The sequence below is a fragment of the Bubalus bubalis genome, chromosome 3 (assembly GCF_019923935.1).
Source record: "Bubalus bubalis isolate 160015118507 breed Murrah chromosome 3, NDDB_SH_1, whole genome shotgun sequence".
Taxonomy (NCBI): Eukaryota; Metazoa; Chordata; class Mammalia; order Artiodactyla; family Bovidae; genus Bubalus; species Bubalus bubalis.
In genome coordinates, this window is record NC_059159.1 from 18,486,253 (window position 1) to 18,508,667 (window position 22,415).

Sequence of the window (22,415 nt, forward strand, 5' to 3'; positions counted from 1 at the left end):
AGAAACATAAAAGCCACAATGGCTTGGTTCAGTCTGGTGAGGATTAGTAGTTGCAGTCAAACTAAAAAAATGACACAGGGCGGGCCTTGGCGTCTTCTCTCCAGAGCGCCGGGTTCCAGAGTGTGGAGGGCTAGCTGGAGCTTTGGTGTGGTGCAGCTGCTGAAAGGTTGCCCACGCCGGCAGCGGAGTAGAGCTTCCATGGATCAGGAAGGAATGAAGGAATTGTAAGCATCACTGCAGAAGTGACAAATTTAGGTGCAGACAGAGGATAGAATTTAGGCAGTTGAGCCTGTTCCGTTAAAGGAAAGAATATAAACTGTACCTTTGTCCATAGTTCAGTCATAAGCTGCCTGGAGATGGAGCTTCCTGGGTGCTCATTTTGGCTCCAGCATCACCTTGTCAGCTTCGGGTCAGTCCTGTCCCTTGTGCTTCAGTATCTTCACGTGCCTGCCTGGATAGAAGTGAATGTCTGGACCTTGGAGAGGAAGGTGCTAGAATTCCTCAGCTGGAAGCCACTGGTGGCACATGAAACAGAATTCAAACAGTACTTTGCTAGGTAGATTATCATCGTATGGCTTTTCCTACAGGTGACATTAACTACCAGGAGTTTGCTAAAAGACTCTGGGGTGACATCTACTTCAACCCTAAGACGTAAGTAGAGTGTGGGAAGTGGGCTCTCTGGAGGCATGATCCATCCTCCCAGTAAGTGAAAACAGAGAAATGAGTTCTGGCCGTGAAAACCTACTTCTTGATTAAACATGAGCTACCATCTTGCCGCCTCTAAGTGAGCCAGCTTCGTGTGCTCCAACAGAGTTTGAGGCATTTCCCTTGAGGTCCCCACAGCTCAGCCCAGATGTGCGAAAGGGTCGTGACCCATGCCCTCTCAGGTGTCCCTGTTTGGAGGTTTGATGACCACACACATTCTTTCCTTTCGGCTTGGCTTTGCTCAGATGCAGAACTTAGAAAGTACACCCTTGGGGTTGGTGACGCTGCCTTCTCCCTCCCAGATCTCCCGTAACTCTTGATCTCTTTAGGCGGAAGTTCACCAAAAAGGCCCCGACCAGCAGCTCCCAGAGGAGTTTTGTGGAGTTTATCTTGGAGCCCCTCTATAAAATCCTCGCCCAGGTGAGTGTGTCAGGTCCCCTGGCTCAGGTCTGCCCTTCTAAACACAAGGTGGAAAAGCTGGTGAACTTGGACTTCTCCCTGGCCCTGAGCCTGCTTAGTTTTGTATTACTCAGTGTGAGGACAGTTAGTCAGTCTTATGGATCTTGAACACTCCAGTCCTTTTAAGTGCTATTGAGATCAGAGTAAAGGAGGAAGATAGAAAAGGCACAGCCTAGAGAAATGTACAAAAATTTTGACTATTCCAGAGAATGTGACACTTGAAAAATAATAGTTTCAGTTACAGGGCTTTGCCTTACAGAAATAATTATTTCTCAGAGTCCTCCAGTTCTTATTTTTATACATACATAAAATATATATGTGTATTAAGATGTATACATACGTTATAGCATTATAACATCAGGAAAAGGGGAAAAAAGCTGGCGATAAGTGTTCATCAGGGAGAATCTGATGAAAGAATTTTGGTACATCCCATAAAATGAAGTATTTTATAGCCACTAGATGAATGATTGTATGAGCTTGAATTTAATGACTGTTTTGGGCATGTATGTATGTGATGTTTGTCAGATTGAAAGGCAGGCATCAGATGGTGGCAAGGATGCAGCTAAACGCATGCGATGCTCCAAAGAAAAGAATATAATGTTGCATTTGTATGAATTTGTGCTCTCTGAGAGGCAGAACTAAAAGGGTAGTAATGTTGGAGAGGAATTTTTCATGCAGACCTTTTCTCCCAAGACAATTACACTTTATAACTGTGTTATGTGTTTATGCAGGTGTTTAATAAGCACTGTGCACACTGAACACACACACACATAAACGAAATGTGTGGGGCCATTCCAACTGACAAAATAGTGAAAACATGGCAACAAGACAAAATAACACAATTCAATTTATTAGTGCTGGAAAATACTTTGTATCTTGTGTCAGACTAGAATGGATTAATAAAAGAAATTTATAGCGCCTGTCTGCACAGAGACCTCGAGTCTGCTTGGGATGATTTAGCTTGGCCCCATCCTGACAGCCGATAGACTGCTAGGTGACCTTTTTTGGTTCCTTCCATTGCAGTGATCCTCTAAATCTAAGAAGTCTCTAAATAGGGAAGGAAGGGTATGGATTCCCCGAGTGAGATGAGATGCTGCTTTTCAGACACCAGAGGGCAGCACTGACACTGGTCTGTCTGAGAAAGCCAGGTTTATTGGCCGGTGTGGGCATTTAACAGAGCTTGTACCAAAGATTTCCTTGAAACCAAATTGGTATCCTTGCCCAGAGCTCTCCGTGTAGAAGAGAACGCAGTGCAGTGACCCTTCCTATTGCCCTTTCGTCCTCCCTTGTCCTCTGGGTCACCCAAGCTGACGTGGTGTCTGATGCCATCACAGGTCGTGGGTGATGTGGACACCAGCCTCCCGAGGACCCTGGATGAGCTTGGCATCCACCTGACCAAGGAGGAGCTGAAGCTGAACATCCGCCCCCTGCTCAGGCTGGTTTGCAAAAAATTCTTTGGCGAGTTCACAGGTAAGAAGCTCGTCGTCATCACCATCTCCTCCACGTGTATCATGGGAACTCTTCTTTAACCCTCAGTCAGGATACCGGTCACCTGGGTTTTTTTTTCTGAGCTGCTTTACTTATTGGATGGTACCAGGAATTCTATCTTGGGAAAACAAAAGCAATTAAATTTCCCTTCCAGGAGGAGCATGCAAGTAAAAGGGAATGGAGAAGCAGATTCTGAAGTTGTGGTATTTTTGCCAGAGGGCAGTTGGGAAGGTAGACTCGTAGGTGTCATGAAATGGTAGGGAAAGCCCCCAACTAGGACTTGGGAGACGAGTTATAGACTCAGACCTCTCTTTCCCCTGAGCTCCTCTTTCTGGTATTTTAGTTATCCAGGAGGCAGGTGCTGTAGTAGAACAAGGACTAGACTGGCTGGGAGATGACCTGAGTCCTGATCTTCCTCTGGCCAAGTCCCATGGGGTCATCCCAGGTCAGCCACTCAATCCTTCTGGGGCTGATTTCTCATCTATAAAATCATGGGCAAAAATGGTGATGGCGCAGGGCTCTCTTAGCAATCGCTTGGTTCTAAGTCTGTTGGGAATTAGGTATCTGAATCCCCCGAAGCGCATAATTTTAATGGTTCATTCTGGCTGGCCATCCATCCGACAAAGGAGATCCCAACTAATAAGCGGACATGCTAGCACCCCAAGGTGCTAATGGAGGTTCTCTTGTGTGGCTTATTGGCTGTTAGAAGAAGAAAATAGCTATTTGAACAGAAACATGTGCAGTGTTTCCCGGAGGGAAGAGTCAGTTCGGAGATCGTCCTAAGTAGATCTATAAAGAAGAGATGAGGTACTTATTCGTGTAAGAGCTCAGTAAGTGCCAATTCACTGAAGGTCATGGACTGATACGGATATTTCCAAGTTTTTGTCACTTCAGTTCCAAGGAGCCACTTAGACCTGCTTCTTGCTCTTCCCTGGCATCCATGTGACTCCAGATCCTTTAGCAGCATGTGCCCAGGAAACAGGGTATCATGTCTGCCCAGAATCACAGAACCGTAGCTTTTAGAGCTGAAAATCAGTCTCTCACTGTTAGTTTTCTGACCATTGTGAGTGGATCAGAAGTCCCCACTCCCTTTCCCTGTGAGAGTTCATACTAATGGCCATCTCTTCTCCCTCCACAGGCTTTGTGGACATGTGTGTGCAGCATATCCCGTCTCCAAAGGTGGGCGCCAAGCCTAAAATCGAGCACACCTATACCGGTGGTATGGACTCCGACCTTGGCGAGGCCATGAGTGACTGTGACCCCGACGTAAGGAACATGGCCCCCCCGTTCTCTGATTTCCATCCCTGCTTTGTGGGACTCTGTGTTTTCAGTTGAAGGAGTAATCCCTTCTCCATCCCTGCATGGCCCTGCCCCTGGGCATAGTCAGAATGACGTGAATTCAGAGCCCAATGTTACCACTCCTGGTGATGTGATCTTGGGAACATTGTTCAGGTTTTCTGAGTCTGAGAGTTTTGTGTATAAAGTGATAATAATTTGTATGTGGAAGTTATGAGAAGTAAGTAAGATTTAAGAAAGGGTTGTGGTTGTGTTTAGCATGGTACATGACAGATAGGAAAGATTCAACAAATGGTAACTAATCTCACTGGTCCTGGCTTTTAAAACAATCTTTCCCAGTCATTCCTCAGGCATTCTCTAGTTTCTTGGCATAAACATTACAGCCAGTTGAGAATTACAAGTTTCTTCTTTGAAGAAATTTGGGACCAGTTAATGTTGTAGTCTTGCAAGTTGACAGTGTTCGTTTGCCATCCTAAACCTGCTTCTCTTCCTCAGTGCCCTCATCCCCCGCAGGAAAAAGGAAGAGGGTTTTTTTTTGCTATGCCTGTGACACGTCTTAACTCAGCTGGGGGTAGGCCTTGGTTGGAATTTTTTCAGATCACCACGTTGTCTTCTCAGTCTGGGCTGCTTCTTCATGGAGCTCAGGTCCTTGCTGACAAGGGAGGGGGAGACAGTGGAACTTATCCAGAGTGTGTGTAGTTGAGGTGACACTCTGTCCCCACCTCCAGGGTCCCCTGATGTGCCACACAACCAAGATGTACAGCACAGATGATGGAGTTCAGTTTCATGCCTTTGGCCGAGTGCTAAGTGGCACCATCCATGCTGGGCAGCCTGTGAAGGTACTGGGGGAGAACTACACCCTGGAGGATGAGGAAGACTCCCAGATATGCACCGTGGGCCGCCTTTGGATCTCAGTGGCCAGGTACTACCATCCAGAGCCCCTAGACACATGCCTGGGCCTCTGCACTGGGACTGCCCCAGCAAGCTGGAAGGGATGAAGGGGTGGTCCTCCTTGGACACACAGAAGCTGCTGGCTGCCTGTGATGGGGGTAAGGTGACCCTCCCTCAGCAGATGTGTTGACTTCTAGCTCTTACTGTCTGAGGTTGCTGGGGTCACAGGGCAGCTACTGTTGGGATTGATGCCAAGACTGATGCCAGGATTGATGCCAGGAGACCTGCCTTTGGCTTTGGGATGCTTTGAATGAACTCCTGTAGCAGGATTTCTGTGTTGACTCATCTCAAGCCTCCCTTCTTCTGTGTTCCTTAAATCATAACCTGCATGTCTCTTCCCCAAAAGATATTATTTCCCAGCCTCCACTGGCTATTCTTTGACCAAGAGAGACAACTTTGCTGAATCCCTTGGAACATCCCAATCTGCAGAATTAAACTTCGCTTGGACCTGGGGGCTGCTCATCTGTTCATCAGCTTGGCATTTTAGCTAGAAAGCAGAACCTAGCCTGGCCTGTTCCTAGGGTGGCTGCTGCGTCTTGCCAACAGCCCCTTCCCCCACCCCCTCCAGATGTACCCCATTCTCTAGAGGATTAAAGAGTTAGAAGAATTAGAAAATTAAAGAGTTAGGGGGTGACAGAGGATGAGATGGTTGGGTGGCATCACTGACTCAATGGACATGAGTTTGAGCAAACTCCAGGAGATAGTGAAGGAGTGCAGTGCTGCAGTTCATGGAGTCTCAAAGAGTCAGACACGACTTCACGACTGAACAACAGGAGAGTTGCAGTACGTTCTGTGGTGCTTTTGGCAACTCCTTACATTCCACCCTTGAGGCACTGGTTTGCTTACTGCACACATCCAGCTTGAATTGGATTTGCCTGTGTTGTGCTCATGAAGTACATTGCGGTTTTTTTTTTTTTCATGCCACCTTCAGTTTGTAACCACACATGTGTGTGGCCATATGATTGTTTAAATTGCATCCCTCCCCTGGTAAAATGTATCTAGCTTTTTTTTTTTTTTTTTTTTGCTGACCCTGCTCCTGGCTCAGTTTCTGGCACAGAGCTGGTGCTCAGTTAGGTTTTCTGGAATGAACACCCTGCTCCCAAGTTTCATTGTCACTTACTGGACACTGTTCCAGGTACCACATCGAAGTGAACCGTGTTCCTGCTGGCAACTGGGTCCTGATCGAAGGTGTCGATCAACCAATTGTGAAGACAGCAACCATAACTGAACCCCGAGGCAACGAGGAGGTAGAGTTTCTGAAAAGGCAGCTGGGTTGGCTTAAGCTGGAGGATCACAGGGCGCCCAGCACACGTGAGCAACAGGCAGCAGAACTCAGGGGAGCGTGAACTGGAGTCACTGCTGCTTCCTGCTGCCAGGCCTCAGCATGGGCTCCACCTTCTAGATCCAATCCCCCTGGATTCTCCTTGGACTCAGCTCCTAGGAATTAGGAGGGGCGTTCTTTCTCTCTCTCTTTTTTTAGTATTTATTTATTTGGCTGCATCAGATCGTAGTTGCAGCATGCGGGATTCTTGTGTCATGCAGGATCTTTTGTTGTGGGGCATGGGCTTAGTTGCCCTGTGACATGTGGGATCTTAGTTCCCTGACTAGGGGTCGATCTCCTGTCCCCTGGATTGCAAGGTGGATTCTTAACTGCTGGAGCACCAGGGAAGTCCTGGAGGGGCTCTTTTTATTCTAAGTCTTCTTTTTGTTCTGCCAGCATACATGGGAAGACGTGGCCCTGCAGGTTGCCTCCAAGCAGTGCGCTGGCTCCCAGTGGGGGGGATAGTCCTCCCCCGAGTAGGCCCTCAGCTTCCCCCTGACCTCTGCACCATCTGCACCTGCTCAGGCTAGGTGTCCTCATGGCTCTGCTGTATTTTGGGTCTCAGGCTCAGATCTTCCGGCCCTTGAAGTTCAACACCACATCTGTTATCAAGATTGCTGTGGAGCCAGTCAATCCCTCTGAGCTGCCCAAGATGCTGGACGGCCTGCGCAAGGTCAACAAGAGCTACCCGTCCCTCACCACCAAGGTAGGCCCAAGGCCACAGCCGCTGCCGCGCCCCATGAGCCCTGGCAGAAGGGTCTGCTGGTGCCACCGCTGCTTTGCATTTATCAGGCAACTCTGATGCCTAGAAAGCACACTTTGAATTGATTTTCCAGAAGATACACAGGGAAGAGTGAGTCATTCTGAGCCTGCCAACATACCTTTCAGAGGAGTTGGCCAGGGCTAAAGGGTTAGCTTATATCCACGGACACAATATTTTTTTCTTAAATGACTGTGATGAGAATTCAGTCCATGACATCACACCCAGTAGCGCTGTGCTCGGTGGCCCAGGTGTCTTGAGGACTGACTCGTAGGTCACTGCTCCCCACTAATCCTTCCCAAAGGGAATGGAACCAACACGGTAGCAGCTTTTCCGATAGTGGGCTCGGCACCTCCTCCCAGCTTCTAGCCTAGATTCTGTCTCTGTCTGCTGTGGCTGGCATGGGCGAGTCCAGCCTGTGACCCCCAGGGCTATCGTGTTTTCAGGTGGAAGAGTCTGGCGAGCATGTGATCCTGGGCACTGGAGAGCTCTACCTGGACTGCGTGATGCACGATTTGCGGAAGATGTACTCGGAGATCGACATCAAGGTGAAGCAGCTGCTGCTGTCTTGAGAGCCTGCTTGGCCAGGAGCTTGGCTCACAGCTTCAGACTGATTGTTCAAGCAACCAAACCCTTGATTCCCTGGGAAGGTCCAAGGGGAGAGGGGTGCAGTACAGGAGGTGGTCTGCTTGGGAAAAGCAAGATCTGTTGCTCCCGGCATGGGAAGGATTTGAGATCTGGTTTGCCCTCTTTAGGGGATGTTATTCTCAATGTCTGCATTCAAAACCAAGGCTCCCAAGCCTGAGCTATTCTTAGTCTTTCGTTAAGAAAATAGTTGCATGACTAACCCATCTGTGCTGATCAGGGCTCAGCATGTATGGTTTCAAGGAGGGAGCAGGGACTGGCTCTTCTGGATTCCCTGTGAAACCTTAATATAGCTTCTGAATTAAACTGCCTGTCGCACAGCCTTGGTCTCCCAGTGGAAACATTGTCTCCAAGGCTGTGGAGGTTGGGAGTGAGTGCCCTCAAGTGCCCTGTCTTAGCCAAGACTGGTGCTCTGAAAGACACCGGGTGTCCCGATAGGGGGCCATGTGGGAGCTTCCAGGAGGAGCCATGCAGCCAGGGGTCGCTGAAGATGGGATGGGCGCTCACCAGTCTCGAGCCAGTGCTGACAGACCCACAGGTGTCAGTGAATGGTGGTGGGACAGCTATACGGGTGTTGAAAGCTACTTTGAGGGACTCTTAACTAAGGCCCTTGTTTGATCCTCCACTTGCTCTTGGCTCAGGAACATAAATTGTGCACTACGCTCAGTTTTCCAGGTTTCTCCTCAAAGGTACAGACTTTTAGCCCAAGCCTGCTGCTGTGCTTGTCACTAATTCTGATTAGGACGGGTTCTCACAGAGATAGTATCAGGGGAACCTTGCGGTCCCCTTTGGCAGAAGGTTGTCCTTCGAAGAGAGTGACACCTCGCCTGACAGTGTATGTTGTGTCTCAGGTGGCTGACCCTGTTGTCACGTTCTGTGAGACGGTGGTGGAAACGTCGTCCCTCAAGTGTTTCGCCGAAACTCCCAATAAAAAGTAAGTTGCAGGGGCCACTTCCCTGGCGGTCTCGTGGTTAGGACTCCACACTTCCATGGCAGGGTGTGCAGGTTCGATCCCTGGGCGGGGAACTAAGATCGTAGATGCCACGCAGCACGGCCAAAAATAAAAGTAGAAGAACGCTGGGGGTCCTAGTGATCCTGGGACTCCCCCCAAGCCCACCCTAGCCACAAGCACTGTGAAAATAGAGACCCTGAGTCTCGAGATTAGGGTGCTTCTAGTACCTGAGTTTTATCCCAGGCCTCACATCCCTTTTGCCTTTGTTCACAATGCTGTGGAATTCTTTGCCTTAGTTACTTCCAGGGTGAGTGTCTTAATGGCCACTTCTCCTCTCTGTGTAATGTGACTATCTTAAAATCTCCCCTAGCAGCAACTTTGCTGTTTGACTGGTTAATATACTAATCCTGCTTAAAGCTTTAAAAAAGAACATTTCTCCCCAAGCCTTACTTTTTTTTTAAAGTGATGGATTCAAATGAAAGAAGACAAGCCCTTTCTGCTCTGCTCTGCCCCCGTGGCTTTCCCTGATGTCACTGCCTTCGCTCCTCCTCCTGTCATCCTCTTCTTGGGAACCACCCTCCTGCTAGTCCTGCTGACCCGCCTCATTACCTGTTTCCTTTCTGACCAGGAACAAGATCACCATGATTGCCGAGCCTCTGGAGAAGGGCCTCGCAGAGGACATAGAGAACGAGGTGGTCCAGATCACATGGAACAGGTGAGAGCGTGATTCCGATTCCCCGGCCAGACAGTGCGCCTGATGAGCCTCTGACACGGCACGCCCCCTCTCTGGGAAGTGCTTTTGCCTCCCGCTTTTGCAGTTGTCCCGGGCAGAGTGTGGGTAGCTGAGGGCACTGTTGCCCAGAAAGGCAGGATCCGTGGCCTGGGAACTGGCAGTCCCAGACTGTCTGACACCATCATTCCCCTCCCTCCCTCTCCAGGAAGAAGCTGGGAGAGTTCTTTCAGACCAAGTACGACTGGGATCTGCTGGCTGCCCGTTCCATCTGGGCTTTCGGCCCGGATGCCACTGGCCCAAACATCCTGGTGGACGATACCCTGCCTTCGGAGGTACCGCAGGACTGGTGGGGACCATGCGGCCCTTGCTTATTAGCTCTTGAGTGGAAGAAACTCCAAAGCATTCTTCTTTTCCTGGAAGTACTGTGTGTCTTCCGGTGAAGAAGAGGATCCTTTTACTAGTGTGCCGACCTTCTCCCCACTCTAAACTCTGGCCAGGGTCACTGCTAAGGGGCCCTCCCTTTCTGTGCAGGTGGACAAGGCTCTTCTCGGCTCAGTGAAGGACAGCATCGTTCAAGGTTTCCAGTGGGGAACCAGGGAGGGGCCCCTCTGTGATGAGTGTAAGTTGACCAGCGCCTCTGCCTTCTCTGCCCGGTCCTCTGGGGTCCTTGCGTCTGGGTGTATAGTCTGGGTGGGCTCATCTATGGGATGTGGCAGGAGACACAACTTGGGGCCCACATGGCTGTCCGGTGTCCTTGGCCAGCTTCCTCTCGTCTCCTTCCCCGCCCTGGTGGTACGGCTTGGTACATCCTAGAAATGGAAGTCACGTCTAGGTGGACATTTGCTCTTCATTCCTGGAACGTGTTTGAAGACGGATATCAGGAGGATGGGATTGAAGTGGTTTATGGAGCAGGATTGAACTCTGGGGACAAATGTGCAATTCCTAAAATTTACTCTACATCCAAAAATAATCAAACATCCAGAAAAGAAACACAAACTTCTCGAGACACTTTATGTGGTCTGAGTGTGTCCTGAGACCAACACTGCAAACGTCCGCCTACCCTCTGACCTCCATATACGCTGTTAGAATACACACCTGCAGGCTGATTCTGTACCACATCCCTTGTGGCTACAAGACAGCTTCAGTGCTGCAAGAGGCTCCTTGCTGCTTGGCCCCTGCGCCCTTGACTAGCACCAGACCCACTCCCTGGGCTGCCCCCCCTTTTCCTTTTCAGTGATTCGGAATGTCAAGTTTAAGATCCTGGATGCAGTGGTTGCCCAGGAGCCCCTGCACCGGGGCGGGGGCCAGATCATCCCCACAGCCCGGAGAGTCGTCTACTCAGCCTTCCTCATGGTGAGCGCGCGGGGCTGTTCTGATGGGGGCCCTCGAGACTGCTGTCCCCCAGCTCTGCCCAAGCTGAGGAGCCCTGTCTTCCCGCTCTGCTGCAGGCCACCCCTCGTCTGATGGAGCCCTACTATTTCGTCGAGGTCCAGGCCCCCGCGGATTGTGTCTCTGCTGTCTACACGGTCCTGGCCAGGCGCAGGTAAGCCACCAGGCACCTGAGGAAGTGGGTGGCGAGCCTGAGTTCCAGTGAGAAGGAACTCAGAGGGACTGGCCTCCCCACACCCTCCGCTCCTGAGGCCTAGGTGGGAGGGTCTGCAGGGCCTTGCCCTGTCAGTCTTCCACTCTTGCCCACAGGCTGCTGCCCTTTTGACGTCCACAGGGAGCTGTGGGAAGAGCCCGAGTCGCTCCTGCCCTCTGTGGGGCACTTGCAGTTCTTCTTTTCTCTGATGGTCAACTGTTGGGGGTACATTGCTTCTCTGCTTTTGGCCTCCGCAGGGGTAGGAATTCAGCCTTTATTTTCTGTCTCAGGGGACACGTGACTCAGGATGCACCCATCCCAGGCTCTCCTCTGTACACCATCAAAGCTTTCATCCCAGCCATCGACTCTTTCGGCTTTGAGACTGATCTGCGAACTCACACGCAGGGCCAGGCCTTTTCCTTGTCTGTCTTCCACCACTGGCAGGTAAGAAGATGGTGCAGGCTGGCCACTGCAGTCTCCCACCTCTGCAAGGCCGTCCCCTCTGACCTGCCCACCTCCAGGCCTCCAGGGGGATCGCCAGCATCCTAGAGAAGCATCTTGCTTCTCAGCCTGGTAGCTCTGAAACCACTTTGCCTTTCAGATTGTACCCGGTGACCCTCTGGACAAGAGCATTGTCATCCGCCCCTTGGAGCCACAGCCAGCTCCCCACCTGGCCCGAGAATTCATGATCAAAACCCGTCGTAGAAAGGTATGTGTCCTCAGGCCCATGGCCATCCCTCCACGCCCAGGTGGTCTTGCCAGGAGCTAGATCACTGTTCGTTTCTTGCTTTTGGACCCTCCTCCCAAAGACAGCATTTTACTGCACAGCGTGGGGAGACGTGGTCTTCCCAGGCTTCAGGCACCCAGGCCTGGGGCCGCATGCCTGGGAAGGGAGAGCCGTCTCCTCCTCTGTGACGATACCCTAATGGCAGGACTCCCGAAATAGCTCAGCTGACACATGCCCCACCCCCAGCCTGCCCCTCCACTCAAGCACAGCGCAGTCACTCAGGACTCATTTTTGCATCTGCCCTGTCTTTGCAGGGCCTGAGTGAGGATGTGAGCATCAGCAAGTTCTTCGATGATCCTATGTTGCTGGAGCTCGCCAAGCAGGATGTGGTGCTTAACTACCCAATGTGAGCGCCAGGCGTCATGGCAGCTCCCACTCCCCGAGCTGGGCCACACCCTGGACTTGAAGCTGGGCCCTGGTGGGACTCAGACTCCACGTGGTCAGAGCATGTCTGGGGCTGCTGTGGCCGTCCTCAACAATCCCGGAGCCCCCAAGCCTCCAGCCCAGAGGGAGGAGCATTCGGCCTCCTGGTTCCTCCTATGGTCTCAGCCTGGCTCCATTCCCAGAGAACAGAGAGGAGCTCAGGGTCCAGGAAGGAGAAGGGGCTGGAAGTGTTGAAGCCCAACGGGCCCTGTCTTCAGGATTTACATGAAATTTTTTTTTTTTAGTAGAAGTTTGACTGTAGACATGTTTTATAAGTGAACAGAACATTCTGACCTCTGCCTTGGTCCGTTCCTTTCATCCCCGCTGCTCCACCCTCTTCCCTTCAGGCTCGTCCTGGCACTTGGGTTCTGGGTCTCTGTCATCTCCCACGAGGCCTCCCTGTCTCTGCTCCCAGCTGCAGCCTTCTTCCTGCCTGGTCCCCAGAGAGGAGTGCTTGCCTCTCCACTCAGTGTTCCCATGAGCACTGAGGCCTCTTTACCGCCCCCGCTCCCACTCCTGTGGGTGGCACCTGAGAGGGCTGGGGAGTGGTTGGGTCTCTGGGGTCAGAGGTCTCCTCTGCCCCCGAAGATTGTCCTTGCCCTGGAGTTGGGGACCAGAGCCTTCCCTCGCTCTGCTGTCCACTGTGTGAAGAAGAGACGGGTGAGTTGCCTCAAACTCCTTTATTAGGTGCACACCCAGGATTGACTGACAAGGTCCAACTGCCCTGGGCCTGTAGGACTCCTACTTCTCCCTGGTATCCTGCGCGGTTTTCTTGATGTAGTCTCGGTACATCGTGTACACAGCGCCTGTGTGAGGGAGAAGGGAAAGCGCCCCATGACATCGCCCCCTCCACCCATCGCCTGGCTCTCCCGGGCGTCTGGGGGGCGCTGACACTAGCCGTTCCCCCGAGAGTCCACCTCCCTGCTCCTCTGTGCGCCCCAGGTCTCAACAGCTGCTACAAACACTTGGCTGCACAGCCTGGGGAGACATGCCTTGTGACAGTTGACAAAGCTCTTGCACGTATGTTGTCTGAGCAACCTCACAGCAGGGAGGGAGAGAGGCGGACCCCGATGGTTATTGCCATATTGCACATGGGGAAACAGAGTCTGAGAGAAAGGGACTTGGCCACTGTCACACGGCGAGGACGTAGCAGTCTGCCTTCTGATCCAGAGAGGAAGAGAAACGGCTGTGTGTTCTCTCACCTCAGGACAGACTCATGAAACAGACTGTGTACCTTCCCCTGAACACGGGAGAATAAACGGGAACCCAGAAAATGTCTCCTTACGAGGGTTTCACCAAGGCCTTGCTGTGGAGCCTGGTGTAGGGAACAGGGGCTGAACTCATGTCCTGTAACTGTCAGGGCTCACAGCCAGATTGTGCCTCGTCAGTTTTGCCCACATTCTCCCCCAACCCCACCAGCCACTCACCCAACATGATCGCGCCCACAGCACAGGCCTGTGCTGCCACTCGGGTGTGGATCAGGTGTATGGACATCTTGGTGGAGCCCCGAGCCTTCAGCCGGTAGATCCGGTATGCTGCCACCAGCAGGCAGCCTCCCAAGCCTACAGAGGCAGAGAAAGTGATGCTTGGGCCTCAGTCTCCAAGCACACCGCTCTCCTGAACAGAGACACTCACTAGGCCGACTGGGTGTCTGGATGACCAGCTGCCTTCCTGCTGCTGCTTTGGGGCGGGGGGCACCTGAGGGGACTGGGGGGTGGTTGGTGGAGTAGGCTGTCATTAGAACACTGAACTGTTCTCAAAGATTTTTTCAAAGTGACTGCCTCCTTCCAATAACTGCCCCCCCCACCTCCCTGTACAAGTAGCCCATCAGCATGACTCTCCCACCTCCCTGAGCTCTTCTCCAACCACTGCCAGCCCCCATAGCTGTTCTGTTCCCCTCCCAGGGTCTCGGGGCAAGGGAGCCCGAGGGGCCCCAGACTGCCCCTGCTCATCTTGACACATGTCGGCATCCCGTGTGCTTGGTTGGCTGCCACCTGCACCCCCCAGACTGCCTCTTCTATTGTCAGATGTGTTACCTTTGCTCTTGGTTCACTCCCTTCTAGCTGTTGATTAGGCAGTGGGCAGCACCACTCGAGTTCAAGGCTTCATTCTTTGAAAGGACCAGGAGACACGTGTGCTCCAAGAGAAGGCCCCCTCCTCGCCCCCCATTCCTTCCTTTCCCACTCACCTATAGGCACCAGCGGAGACTCCCTCGTCTTCCTCAGGAGCTTCTCAGACACACTGTCCTCGCCCTCGGGTGGCGCCCAGCAGCCTCTGTTAGCAGACATGATTCTACACCCAGATGTTAGCAGCTGGGGCTCCTAGGCTTCAGCCCAGTCCTAGAAGGAGGCACCTGCAACAATAAGAACTCCAGGTCTCGTTGGTCTGGGCTGGGAAGGAGGAAGTTGCCTGTGGAGACCTCTTACCGTGCCTGACATAGCCACTACTTGTTCCGGCTGTCCTGTCTCAGATGGCTGGACTACCAGGGCCATTTCTCCCATCTCTTCCTCTCAACATCTGCCTCTCTCCCCAGCTCATTCCAGTTTCACTGTTTTCTCTGCCTCCCCCTCTACCATCTGCGTCCCTATGGGTATGATCCTGGGGCCAAGAAAAGCAGCTGGAAAAATCCTCAGATGAGGGTGGGAGGAACAGGCCTTGATCCTTGGGTCCCCCACAGGCCTTGAGTCTGTGATGGTTGTTCCCAAGGGAGGTGCAGAGGAAGCCCTGGCCCTGGGCAGCCAGAGCCATCCCAGTGTTACAGCAATGGTGACCAAAGCTCCAGAGCCAGAGGTGGAAACAATTAGACGTGGACTTGCGTATAGTTTCATGCAGATTTTGAACATTAATGGAACAAATGCTGGTCCCTGAGCTATTCTCTGTCTCCAGGTCCATCTCTTGCCAGGTTCTTTTCAGTTGCCAACCCCCTGCCTCCCTGTCCTGGGGACCCTTACTGCTCTACTTGTAAACCCCTATAAATGTCTGCTCTTACCACAAACTAGATGGAGCCCCAGACTGGGGATTCTGCCTGCTGGGCTCCTCCTAAGTCTAACCCCCAGACAAAAGTCCCTGCTTGAGGCAACTTCTTATCCCTAGTTGCCTCTCTCCTCCTGGAGAAGCAAGGACTACTGGCCCCACAGGTCCTCAGCATGCCGGTGCTTACCCTAGGAGATGGCTAGAAAGTGGAGTGCAAGCAGTCTGGCTAAGGCTCAGCGTCTGCTGTTTTGAACTGGCCAAGAGCTGATGATGGAGCTGCCACTATGGGGTCAGGGACACAGTGTCCGGTTTTAAGGAGACTTTGAAGTCAGGAATGGAGATGGGAGGAGATAGGTCAGGACATCAGTCTTAACCCCCCATCTGCTGAGTTCCAGGCTGGAGCTCCAAGCAGTGTGCTCAGATGTTTGGTTGTGTCTGACTCTTTGCGACTGTAGCCTCCCAGGGTCCCCTGTCCATGAATTTTCCAGGCATGAATACTGGAGTGGGGTGCCATTTCCTTCTCCAGGAGATCTTCCCAACCCCAGGGATCGAACCCTCAACTCTTAGATTTCACTGCATTGGCAGACTGATTCTTTACCACTAGCGCCACCTTGTGAAACTCCAAGCACTGTAAAGTAATAAAAGATCACATGGAGGGGATCCCCTATCTCAATTCAGTCTTTTAATCCTGTGGAGGTTCGTGGCTGGATCAGAGGTGGACTTGATTTGGAGAACTGAGACAGGAATATACAGGCGAAAATGGGCAGAGATCCTGAGTTTTCCCCCAAATTATATGGCCTCAAATACTCGTCAAGAGGGGGACTTCCCTAGTGGTCCGGTGGCTAAAACTCCACACTCCCAATGCAGGGGGCCAGGGTTCAACCACTGGTCAGGGAACTAAATCCCAAAAGCTACAACAAGATTGAGGATCCTGCATGGCCCAACTAAGACCCGGCAGAGGTAAATAGTTATTTTAGGGCTTCCCTGGTGGCTCAGTGGTATAGAATCCACCTACTAATGCAGGAGACAAGGGTTCAACCCCTGGTCAAGTAAGATCCCACATGCCACAACTACTGAGCCTGTGCTCTCGAACCTGGGAACCATAACTACTGAGCCCATGTGCTGAGCCCATAACTACTGAAGTCCGAGTACTCTAGGGCCTGTACTCTGCAACAAGAGAAGACACTGCAGTGAGAAGCCCATGAGCCACAACCAGAGAAAAGCCCATGCAGCGGTGAAGACCCAGCACAGCCAAAAATTAATAAATGTTTTTAAAAAATACTCTTAAAAACAATGTGGGATGTAAATGCCATAATTGTGGGAGACAGCCTGTCTGGTGTTGGTCTTGACCCCTCCAAGAATGTTTTCTGGACTAAGGAGATTTGTCCAAGAATTTGAAACAATTGTGACTTCCCTCACATCTCCAGAACCCTTTCTACTGCCTGCAGGCTCATGCTTAGGTTATGGAGAGGACCATGGCCATCATTAGCACCTCTTTTGTTTCAAGTATTCATATTTCAGAACTTTCCACCATTCTGCGCAATAAGTAGCAGCTTGTCCCTGGACTAGGAACTGAGCTTCTGAAAGATTAAATGAGTTATCCAAGGGTACACAGTGAGGGCTTTCCAAGTGCCTCAGGTGTGAAGAATCCCCCCGCCCATGCAGAAGCCACAGGAGACGAGGGTTCTATCCCGGGTCAGGAAGATCCCTCGGAGGAGGAAATGGCTACCCACTCCAGTATTCTTGCCAGGATAATCCCATGGACAGAGGAGCCTGGCGGGCTACAGTTCATAGGATCACAAAGAGTCGGATATGACTGAGCAACTGAGCATGCACACACACAGCTAGTGAATGTCATAATTTGAACCTGGGTCTGGCTCGCTCCAAAGAAGCTTCTTGCTAAGAAATGGAGAAGGACCGGGTGCACTGTAAAGACTCCCACTCCATCCCAGGCCTTTGTTTCTCCCCCAGATTACTCTGTCCTAAAGCGACTTTTCAGCACTGGAAATGTGTCCAGCAGCTGATGTCTCTCTCTTCTCTCCCCAGGCCTCACTGCTCCAGGGAGAGACCCAGGGTCACAGTTGCTCCCCCGGGGCCTCCGCATATCCCCAGTGTCCCTGGGAACTCTCCTCCCAGGCATTCACACACACTCCTGTGCTGCCTCTCCTGGTCCCAGTGGTGGCTTGAATTCTCCAGAGATCAATAGTCTAGGCCAGAAGTGGGAGAGTGGAAATGTCTGGCTGAGACAGGGCAAGAATCAGGATCAACTCCTTAGTACTTTAGAGAACAGGGGCCAAGCTGAGGAGAGCGAATTTCAGCTTCTCCCTGTTGAGACGATCTCCTTGCTGTCCAAAGGACTCTCAACTAAGATCTCACAAGCCTCGATCGAGGTCAATATATAAATTAATAATTAACAAAAAAGATGAAAAACTAAGGCTTGAGTTAAACATCTTGCTCAAGGTCACAGTAAGTGACAGCAAAAAGCACTAGACTTCTAACCATTTCTAAAATCAAAGCTAGAGAAACCTAAAAGGTGGAGGGTAAGTTTTGAAATAGAAGAAATAAAATTGTTTTTATTTCAAAAACCTCTGAGAACACACAGTAACCGAAACTTCAAAGAACAGATTTCTGTAGAGTCCTGTTTTAGTAAACAGATAAGATAAAATTATGATACCATTTTTGTTAATATGCCAAGTCTTTAATAATTACTTTGATTTAATACTTTCTATATTAGTAATTCGCTTAATAAATCTCTTTCTTCCAGATCAGGTCACACTAATATAGATTCTAATTTAGAGGGGTCTAATTGAATGATGCAGACAGACTTAATGAACCCAGAGTGCAAGCCAGAGTCAGACGTGGGGTTACCTGCTTAACTGACTGCTCTCTAAATACCTGGTCTTACACCACTCAACTCTTTTGAGTCTATATCATCATCTGTAAAATGGAGGTAACATCTACCCATAGGGTCAATGTAAGGGTTAAATAGGGCTTCCCAGGTTGCTCAGTGGTAAAGAATGTGCCTGCCAGTGGGTTCAACCCCTGGGGCCAGAAGATCCTATCACATGGACAGAGGTCAGACACCACTGAATGACTGAGCACGCACGCAAGGGTTAAATAATATGATTGTTAGAATTCCCATCCACGCTGCCTACTCCTTTTCTTCCAGAATGAGCAAGGTGGGGGGATGGGTTAACAGGCTGGGGGAGAAACGGAAAGTCACTGACAACAGATGGAAAGCTTGCCATGTTCTGGGGGTGGTCCTGAATTCAGCACACTCGCATCCCTTGGCAAACCCCGTCCTCCCTGTTGGAGGGGCTTTCCTGCCCTAACTGGAAGCTTCAGGTTTGTTCTCCTGATTGTGTTGGGGGAAGGGAACGGGTGGAGGAGGGGGACTTGGACTTGAGGCTGTACACAATCTAAAGACACAGCTGTGCTATATATAGCCCGAGGGAGCTGAGTGACAAGAGTGGGGCAGCGAGGGACGTGCCTTGAGCTAAGGAGTGCTGTGAGTGAGGGGTGATGATGAATGATCTGGACAAGGAACAGAGATGCCCTGAGTTGGGGTAAGAATGAGAAAGAAGGCTGAAGGGCTAGGGTAATTACAGGGGAGAAAACACCGGGCCACAGAGTAGTTTCGGGGGGCTTGAGGAGTAAAGAGAAGGTAGCAGGAACAGGCCAGAGCAGTGGAAGTTTCCAGATGAGATGGCTAGGCTGAGGCAGCCTCTAGAAGGTACCTGGGGTAGGGAGGGCGGGGACATCCCCTTCTCTTTCTAAAAACAGGCACTGGTTCCAAGGACCTCGCAGCATTTGTTCAAGGACAGCCCCAAGAACTACAGGCTTGGGCCAAGAAAGTGCCTTTGGTACCCACTAATCATTCTGGAAGAATAATCTTGGAAGAAAAGCTATGACAAAGCTCAACAGCATATTAAAAAGCAGAGACATCACCTTGCTAACAAAGGTCCATATAGTCAAAGTTATGGTTTTTCCAGTAGTCATGTACGGATGTGGATGTGAGAGTTGGCCTATAAGGACAGCTGAGCGGTGAAGAATGGATGCTTTCGAATTGTGCTAGAGAAGACTCTTGAGAGTCCCTTGGACTGCAAGGAGATCAAACCAGTCTATCCTAAAGGAAGTAAACCCTGAATATTCATTGGAAGGACTCATGCTGAAGCTGTTGCCCGAATACTTTGGCCACCTGATATGAAGAGCTGATTTACTGGAAAAGACCCTGATGCTGGGGAAGACTGAGGGAAGGAGGAGAAGGGGGCAACAGAGGATTAGATGGTTGGATGGTAGCGCTGACTCAATGGACATGAGTTTGAGCAAACTCTGGGAGATAGTGAAGGACAGGGAAACCTGGCATGCTGCAGTCATGGGGTCACAAAGAGTTGGACATGACTCAGTGACTGAACAACAATAATCATTCTGGAGAGACTGCTCACATATTTTTAAAGATTCTAAGAGGGTGTGGATAATGGTGATGGGAAGGCTGAATGAGAGTGTAGTCATAGAATCATGTCTCATGAAGGAAGAATTTTGAGCTGTGGAAGACACCAGCACAGACCCCACTACTAACAAATGGACACACCAGAGGACTTGAAATGTTTTGCTAAAGTTCTGTGTTGGGTGCTTTTGAATACCCAAATTCCCCAAAGCACACTGTGAGAGGGGACTAATGTCTTGAGAGCCTACAAGATTTAGGTACTTCACATATTTAATCTTCACAACAGCCCCGACTGGTAGATATCATTATTCCCACTTTACAGATGAGGAAATCAAGGCTGAGAGAGGTTAAGTAACAATCATATCATACCACAGGTAAATGGCTCCGCTATCCAAGCAACAATGATAATCACTATAGACTACCTTACAATGAAAATTTAACATACGACAATGTGGTTTCCTGTACATTTCATCACATTCTCACACCATCTTAGGCAAAAATCAGGCAGCACAGTGGTAAAGAATCTGCGGGCTAATACAGGAAACACAGGAAATGCAGTTCAGTCCCGGGGTTTGAAAGATACTCTGGCGTAGGAAATGGTACCACTCCAGTACTCCTGTTTGGAAATTCCCATGAGCAGAGGAGCCTCAGGGGCTACAGTCCACGGGGTTGCAAAGAGTCGGACACAACTGAGCACATGAGCACTAAGCACTCACGCCATCTTAGAAATATATGTAAATGAGGGGCTTTCCTGGTAGTCCAGTGGTTAAGACTCTGCTTCCAATGCAAGGCACGCAGGTTGGATACCAGGTCTGAGAATTAAGATCCCACGTGCCAAGTGGCAAAAAAAAGAAAAAAAGAGAGAGAGAAAGGGGATACACATAAATGAATATAAACAGCTGGGCAGGACAGACCTCTGAACCCAGGGCCTCCAGACATTCAAGGACTCTCACCAAGGCAGGGTAGCTCGTGACCCAGCACACTGGGTTCTGGGTGTGTCCAAAAGTCCCTGTCTGGGTGGTACCAGAGGAGATCTCTTCATCTCCCATATCGTTCTCCCTATCCCCAACTCCTGAGCATATTTCACGCATCCAAGCATCCTTCATTTGCAAGTAAATTGACCTTAACTTGAAATCCAGCATTAATACTAAAAAAACTGCTAGCTGGGCTCTGGGAAACACTGGTAAGGAGTCATCTTACTGTTTCTTTTATATTACTTGTATTACCCATTCAAAAAATTCTTTGACAAAAAAAAAAAAATCTGCTTTAAACAAAACCCCTGTGGCAGGAAGGAGTGGTATAATGTATCTCTTGGACAGGATTTAGCAACAGAACAACAACTACAGGTTAACTGAGACTGCTGGGGATTATGGGGGGGTGGGTTGTGATAGTAACATGCCCCCTCCCAATAGCAGAAGAAATCAACAGCTTCTTATTCAGCTGGTCTGTGGCAAGGCAGGGCTTCCTATTGCCAACAGGGAGCTTTCCCAAATCCTACCTCTCTAGGCCTCTGGTCCCATCCCCCAGGACAGAAGAATGGGCTCTGAACCTACCAGCCAAGTGGAGACCCTGGAAAATGTGTAATGGAAATAATGACACACTGCAGCCTTCAAGTTGACCCTACAGTTCCCAAACCACAGAGCCCCAGGGTGACTCTCAAGTTCTCAAAATGGGTTTTGATCCTTTCCTGCCTGAGCCCCATGTGAATAAAAAGTGACGAGGTTCTCACAGCACCCGGCTCCCCTGCTCCCTGCCAGAGGCTGGAAACCAGACCCATTTCCCCATCATTTCCCCGTTTGAAACATGAGGATTTTTTTTTTCCCCTTCCCTCTGGTAGCCTTTTTGTATTAGCCCACAGTGGCGAGCCTTCCTTTACGCATTCACTCTGTATACAATTGCCAAGCACCTACTATGTGTTGGGCTGGGCTCTAGGAGCTGTGATATAGCTTCCCTGCCTCCAGAGAGCTCATATTCTAGCAGTTGCCCTGATTTGCTCGGACCCTGGTCAATGCCTGGACCGCTAGCTTAGGTTTCTGGCCTCAGCTCAGCTATAACTGGATTAAAGGATGTCTCTGCTGCTGCTGCTGCTGCTAAGTCACTTCAGTCGTGTCCGACTCTGTGTGACCCCATAGATGGCAGCCCACCAGGCTCCCCCGATCCTGGGATTCTCCAGGCAAGAACACTAGAGTGGGTTGCCATTTCCTTCTCCAATGCATGAAAGTGAAAAGTGAAAATGAAGTCGCTCAGTCGTGTCTGGCCCTCAGCGACCCCATGGACTGCAGCCTACCAGGCTCCTCTGTCCATGGGATTTTCCAGGCAGGAGAACTGGAGTGGGGTGCCATCGCCTTCTCCGAAGGATGTCTCTAGCATCCTTTAAAGGTGATAAGAGGAGAGGAAGGAGTCCTGACCAGGAGACAGAGTCTGACTACGTTTCTATTTTTTAAACAGTCTGCAAGTAAAACAGCTTAGCTTCCTTGGGTTTCATTTCCATCTTTAAAACGTTGCTTTAGGGAATTCCCTGGCGGTCCAGTGGTTAGAATTCTGAGCTTTCCCTGCTGAGGATGCAGGTTCAATCCCTACTGGGGGAACTGAGATCTTAAAAGCAGCGTGGCAAAAAACAAAAACCAAACAAACAAAAAACTGGTTGCTCTACCTAGATAGAGACAAACTGCATGCTTGAGAGTAAGATAACAAATATAGGAAGTGTTTGGTTCTCAATCTCCATGAAGAACGGGTAATGCTAAAAGATGGAGAGGCTTCCCAGGCATGTCCATCCATGAATTTATAGGAAAATAATACCTAATAAACATTTGAGTATATATATATAATTTACATGTATAATATATAATACATATTTGTTTATATATATACTTACATAACCAAATGTTTTAAA

The 22,415-nt window shown here is 50.3% G+C and overlaps 2 protein-coding genes across 4 annotated transcripts in view; one reads left to right on the forward strand and one right to left on the reverse strand.

The window, feature by feature from the left end:
- Window positions 1-12,399, forward strand: part of EFTUD2 (elongation factor Tu GTP binding domain containing 2) — a 36,762-nt gene extending 24,363 nt beyond the window's left edge. The window contains exons 12-28 of the mRNA XM_006045560.4: window positions 588-651; window positions 1,035-1,125; window positions 2,499-2,634; window positions 3,791-3,918; window positions 4,677-4,870; window positions 6,035-6,146; window positions 6,786-6,926; window positions 7,427-7,528; window positions 8,477-8,559; window positions 9,206-9,292; window positions 9,516-9,642; window positions 9,842-9,929; window positions 10,545-10,663; window positions 10,759-10,853; window positions 11,183-11,336; window positions 11,494-11,601; window positions 11,934-12,399. Of these exons, the coding sequence (XP_006045622.1) occupies window positions 588-651; window positions 1,035-1,125; window positions 2,499-2,634; window positions 3,791-3,918; window positions 4,677-4,870; window positions 6,035-6,146; window positions 6,786-6,926; window positions 7,427-7,528; window positions 8,477-8,559; window positions 9,206-9,292; window positions 9,516-9,642; window positions 9,842-9,929; window positions 10,545-10,663; window positions 10,759-10,853; window positions 11,183-11,336; window positions 11,494-11,601; window positions 11,934-12,029 (1,925 nt within the window). The 3' untranslated portion in view covers window positions 12,030-12,399. The remainder of the gene's footprint in view (window positions 1-587; window positions 652-1,034; window positions 1,126-2,498; window positions 2,635-3,790; window positions 3,919-4,676; window positions 4,871-6,034; window positions 6,147-6,785; window positions 6,927-7,426; window positions 7,529-8,476; window positions 8,560-9,205; window positions 9,293-9,515; window positions 9,643-9,841; window positions 9,930-10,544; window positions 10,664-10,758; window positions 10,854-11,182; window positions 11,337-11,493; window positions 11,602-11,933) is intronic.
- A 368-nt stretch (window positions 12,400-12,767) lies between these two features.
- Window positions 12,768-15,364, reverse strand: HIGD1B (HIG1 hypoxia inducible domain family member 1B). Of its 3 annotated transcripts, none has more exons than XM_006045562.3 (4): window positions 15,263-15,364; window positions 14,291-14,455; window positions 13,530-13,664; window positions 12,768-12,908 (listed from the first exon to the last, which is right to left on the reverse strand). In XM_006045562.3, exons 2-4 carry the CDS (start codon window positions 14,388-14,390, stop codon window positions 12,844-12,846), a joined length of 300 nt encoding a protein of 99 aa, XP_006045624.1. In that variant the 5' UTR covers window positions 14,391-14,455; window positions 15,263-15,364; the 3' UTR covers window positions 12,768-12,843. The 3 variants fall into 3 exon arrangements, with proteins under 3 accessions (XP_006045624.1, XP_006045625.1, XP_006045626.1); XM_006045563.4 differs by lacking the exon at window positions 15,263-15,364 and adding an exon at window positions 14,529-14,670; XM_006045564.4 differs by lacking the exon at window positions 15,263-15,364 and adding an exon at window positions 14,529-14,663 and having other exon boundaries at window positions 14,291-14,441.
- Between the last annotated feature and the right edge of the window lie 7,051 nt (window positions 15,365-22,415).

Bases quoted from the DNA above. Each gene is read 5' to 3' on its own strand.
- HIGD1B (XM_006045562.3), bottom strand. From the start codon at position 14,390: ATGTCTGCTAACAGAGGCTGCTGGGCGCCACCCGAGGGCGAGGACAGT. The intron at 13,665-14,290 runs GTGAGTGGGAAA...CTGCCTCTGTAG, and splicing joins GTCTCCGCTGGTGCCTATAG to GCTTGGGAGGCTGCCTGCTG. The intron at 12,909-13,529 runs GTGAGTGGCTGG...TCCCTCACACAG, and splicing joins TGTGGGCGCGATCATGTTGG to GCGCTGTGTACACGATGTAC.